This window comes from Triticum dicoccoides, chromosome 5A (genome assembly GCF_002162155.2).
Source record: "Triticum dicoccoides isolate Atlit2015 ecotype Zavitan chromosome 5A, WEW_v2.0, whole genome shotgun sequence".
Lineage (NCBI taxonomy): Eukaryota > Viridiplantae > Streptophyta > Magnoliopsida > Poales > Poaceae > Triticum > Triticum dicoccoides.
Window position 1 is genome coordinate 6494992 of NC_041388.1, and position 4987 is coordinate 6499978.

General features: G+C 41.5%; 1 protein-coding gene across 1 annotated transcript; it reads left to right on the forward strand.

Moving 5' to 3' along the window:
• The first annotated feature begins 744 nt into the window (after nt 1-744).
• On the forward strand, nt 745-4700 carry LOC119296781 (serine protease Do-like HtrA). The gene is made up of 10 exons (XM_037574852.1): nt 745-1017; nt 1158-1304; nt 1399-1553; nt 1766-2053; nt 2208-2338; nt 3204-3321; nt 3399-3491; nt 3587-3646; nt 3765-3854; nt 4437-4700. Exons 1-9 carry the CDS (start codon nt 819-821, stop codon nt 3852-3854), a joined length of 1281 nt encoding a protein of 426 aa, XP_037430749.1. The 5' UTR covers nt 745-818; the 3' UTR covers nt 4437-4700.
• The last annotated feature ends 287 nt before the right edge of the window (nt 4701-4987 follow it).

Consider the following 4987-nt stretch of genomic DNA (forward strand, 5'->3'; position numbering starts at 1 on the left):
AGACTCATGTATTGTAAGCTGGCTTTTTAAGGAGTCCGGTTGTAGATGCTCTTAGATGAAACAAGCTTCAACTAGACAATAAACAAAACTTTAACCAGGCGACTGCTCAAACGAAAAATTTGCAACCATTGACAAAAAAGTTTCAACCATATATGGAAAGAGCTAGCTCTAACCGGCGAGAGAAAAGGTTTCAAACAGACATGGCGCATCCCTCAAAAAAAAAACAGACACGGCGCAATTAGAAAAGTTGCAACTGCCGACAAAGAAATCTTCAATTGTATATGGAAAAAGCTTCAATTGGCGACACAAAAAACTTCAACTGGCGACCAGGGGAGGGAGACGAAGATGGTACGTGTTTTTTATTTTTTGCTGGAATCAGTGACACGAAAAGCTGTAACCAGAGAGTCGATTTGCTGGGACCGGCATCAGGCAGTGGCAAGCTGCGACGGTGGAGAGCGGCTGGTAGGTGAGGGAGGTGCTCCACACCGGAGACGTCGCTGGGATCGAGGGGGGAGGATTGAGGGGTGGGCAATGGCGTCGAGCGAAGACGAACCAGCTTCAGTTCAATCTGAAGCGTTCACGGAGGGCCAGATCGGACGCTCGCGCGGTGACCGGCGCCTACCAGTACGAAACCGACCGTCAATCTGCCAACAGACCGACACAGTCCGGAAACTAACACAGACCACAACGAGGCCTTAAATAGGACGGCGTTGGCGTCGACTGAGAGTCTGAGATACACCCCCCAAAAAGATACTCGACCAATAAAAGACAGAGTCGGCGGCGCGATTGCAAAGGGGATCGGCGATCAGAACAAGAAGATGAGTGCGGGTGTGGAGAAGCCAAACAACAAAAGGGCCACGGCGGCCGATCCGACCAGCCGAGGCGATGCCGACGCCAAGAGGACGAAAAGGAATCTGGGGAGCGACGGGGAAGATACTCTGTCGCCTGGTTCCGTCGACCATGCGTACGCCCTTGTCTTTGCCAAGATTGCACAAGACGAAATAGACCAAGAGTCAGGTATATATATGATTGCGCCATCCCGTAGCCACTATCCAAGTTTTCAACCGAGAATTCCTAAATAATTATACAAATTGTCTTCCTCTTCTCGTGTATGATATGATCTGATCGATATCTGTTTATGTTCCTGCCGCCTGTAGCTCCCCGCCCTGTGCAAATTCCTACAATCGCTTACTTCAAACCTCCGATCTTGTTTCACACTGATGAGCTCTTTTCTGTCCGTCGGTCTGGAACAAAGGCCGTGCTCTCGGCAGCCAAATTTCTTCTAGGGGTTTCATCCTCTCTCGGTACGTGCATATGTGGTCTTGTACTACGTACCCTCCATGTTTCGGATTGTTCGTCGCGCAGCTTGATCGTATATCTTGTGCTTGAATCACACAGATGGTGAACCGCTAAGACGGTGCTCTGGCTTCTGGATTGATTGGGATGAGGAGAGCAAAACCGGCCTTGTTCTGACAACCGCGCGGCTGATTCGCACAAAGGATGCTCCTGTCAGCGTCTGGTCAGGCGGTGAAGAGTATGCTACAAACGCTGATGTGAGTCAATGTGTTTCTTCTATTAATGTACTTTCTTTTCAAACTGGTTCCATCGGATATAAATAAATTAATCTCCGGTGTAAATCTAACTAGTTGCAATTCACATGTTTTTTCTTGCTATTGGCCTTTTCAAATAACAAAATGGAAACAAAACATATGTGTTTGCTTACTATTCAAAAATCCTATATAATCTGTCTCACAACTTTTTTTAGGTCACTGTTCATTTGCTAAATGGCACCAGTGCAAAGGGCCAGCTGGTCTATCACCAGCCCCACTACGATCTCGCTTTCCTGAATGTTCAGATGGATCAACCAATCAAGTTACCATCTTTTAATGAAAAAGATGTAGAATTTGCTCAAAAGATTTTTCGACTTGGAAGAGACAATGCCTTAAATCTAAGGATAACATATGCTAGAGCAGAATATCTGAATCCAAGCATGTATGAACGGTACCACAATATATATTTCCGTTCTCCAGATGGCCATGGCGATGATAATGAGGTAATATATCTTATCATGAGATAGTATTGTATAGATTTGTTACAATTTTGAGTTTTGTTTCATGACAACTTTGTGTTCTATATTGCTATCTATTGTTATAAGATTTTCCTTGTTCTTGCAAACTCTCATATGTTGCCAATATGAATTGTTGCAGTATGACAATGGGGGGCCAGTTATTGACTTGGGTGGAAAAGTGGTCGGAATGGTCAATGACCCTGAGAGATTTGAGTCTTTTATACCTTCTTCCATTGTGCTCAATTGTTTGGATTCATGGAGGAAATATCAGTACGTTTTTCCTCTCAGTTCTGTAATGGTATCAATGAAAATGTGTTCTCCCCTATTGTTTCTTTTTCACTTATTGTTAGAAGTCGAACTATTTCTCGTAGTATCTGTTTTATCATTTTTATGCAATCTAATGACCATAAGTTATGTATAGATTCTACAACAAGGTGATCATTGTTGTGTTTTATTATGTATATATACAGAGAGATATGTTAGTGGCTGCAATATATAACTTAACAACAATAATCATTTATAAGCAAATCAAGAACTGGGTCTAGACAAAAACAAACATCTAGAACCACGCTGAGATGCTGAGAGTACAAAATGGATTATGATGACAACTAGTTATAAGAAGGGTTCTGCTTTGATGTCCTTAGCCAAGTTCTAGAGTAAAGTTTAATGGAAAAAAAATATGTTTTAGGCTTTTCTCTCAATTTTGATGGACAATTTTCCTGAAGCCATCTTTTTTCAAGGAGAGTTTCAAGTTAAACCTATGAGATATTCATGAACAAATGTATTCTCAGCCGTTCTCAGTCGTAATGAAATATGATGTACTCCCTCCGTCCCATAATATAAGAGCGTTTTTGAGTGTGTCAAAAACGCTCTTATATTATGGGACGGAGGGAGTAATTCTTTTACATAATATCATGAAAGTCCCTCTTTAGCATTTGTCAACTACTATGAATGATTCATCCCCGTTGGGCCTTTCTAAAGTCTATTTGAATCAATTAATTGGTTATTGTTGTGTTTTTTGACATGTTAAGATAGAAGCTCGATTCCACCAAAGATTGCTTACTCTGAAAGTGTTATACTTGCGCCCTGTATACCTTGCTTGAAATATATTAAATGATTATCTGATTTGATGTAGGCATTTCGCCCGGCCCCATCTTGGAATGACGTTTAACGCCATCGAACTTCTAGAACCTTCTCATGTTGACATGTTATGGCGTATGTATAACATTGATGACGGTCTTGTCGTTCAAGAGGTAGGGTGTAATGATTTCCTCGAGGTGCTCTATTTCTCATGCATGTAGTGGTTAATTATTTGGCAACTGAAACCTAGGTGTCAAAAGGATCTAATGCTGAGATACTCGGAATCCAAAAAGGTGATGTTATTGAATCTATCAATGGGAAACGTGTTTCTACAACAATTGAGGTGGGTGTATTAATGAGGTGAAAATAAATTATATTTTTGTGATAGTTGTTGGCTTCACGGTCTTGACTGCAATATTTTTTCTCTGCAATTATCAGTTCGAAAATATGCTGATGAGCACATGCAAGGTCCCTTCAGATGTTGAAGTTCATATTTCTGTAAGTACATTTCTATATCATAACAGCGGTTTGCTTGATCCCTGCCATCCATTTCTTTGTGCTGATGTATTATTAGCAAAATGCTAGCACTAAGAGATTTGCTTCGCTAACTCCATAGGTTGGGGTGTTTCACACACTCAAAAAAGAACGAAGCACCATAGAGTTGACTGCAAATTTATCCGAACTTGGAGAAGTCATTACAAGCTAGGTACACATCTCCTCTTTTAATTAGCCCCACCCACAAATTATTATTTCAATTCTCTAGTATTATATTCCATTTTTTGCAGATAATTATTATACAGATACAGTGCTAGCACTAAGTATGTAAGCTTATGTGCGTTGTGCAATACACTCTTACGTGAAACCCATGTGATGTTTAAAATATCATACCACACCATAAAATATGCTGATATTTTGGAAGTTTATGGTTTTCGTAAATGGGTGGTGTGCAGCAGGTTGTGGAGAACAGACTTCTTTTTTTTTACGGGGAGTGGAGAACAGACTTCATCCATGTTTTTTTACCCTAGCATCCATCTTCCATTTGTAGACTTGGAAGTTTTTGGGTTTTTTGGAACAAGAGATGCATGTCTGTGCTTGTAGGTTTGTTGACGGGCGCTAACTTTGAGTTGTGTGACATTTTGCAAAGAATACAGATTAAATATTGATTGCATGTTCACTCTCCGTTTTCTTTTTGGATGGGAATACAAAACATTCGCCTTGAGAGAGGTGGTTTGCATGCCAAAGAGGGATTGTTTATTTGACACTCATTCTGTGTTATAATTCGTCACAGGTCCTACAGGCTGCCAGATTGAGGACGGATGTTTCTATAGTGTGGTATACTATGATGGATACTTACCTGTGACCATATGTAGTATGCTAGATATATTAGAAATAACATCTTTATCTGTAGTTTAGTGCCTTGGTTCTCCAAAGTAGAAGCTCCTTGTGAGATTTTCTGTACTCCTTATTGAAAGCCCTATTAGTGCCCGACGAAGTGTTGTTTGTTGCCTTATCTCATTTTCAGTACACTACAGCTAAGACAAGGGGATGTGGTGTATCCTTGTGCTGAACTGCTGATACAGATCTAGAAAAATATTCATACAGAATTTAGACACTCAAAATATATCAACAACAAGACAGTGCATCTTAGAGCATCTCCAGCCGTTCGGCCCCCCAGGGCGCAAAAAAAGAGCGGTCTGGGGGCGAACCGGCGCTAGTTCGGCCCCTGGGGGCGACCTAGCTCCCAGTCACGCCCCCAGGCGCCACCCCCAGGACGCAGAAAATTCGAATTTGGTCGTTCCCGCTCATAAAAGACGCCACAAGTCCGGCGATCGCAAGTCA

Bases quoted from the DNA above. Each gene is read 5' to 3' on its own strand.
- LOC119296781 (XM_037574852.1), top strand. From the start codon at position 819: ATGAGTGCGGGTGTGGAGAAGCCAAACAACAAAAGGGCCACGGCGGCC. The intron at 1,305-1,398 runs GTACGTGCATAT...TGAATCACACAG, and splicing joins AGGGGTTTCATCCTCTCTCG to ATGGTGAACCGCTAAGACGG. The intron at 2,339-3,203 runs GTACGTTTTTCC...GATTTGATGTAG, and splicing joins GATTCATGGAGGAAATATCA to GCATTTCGCCCGGCCCCATC.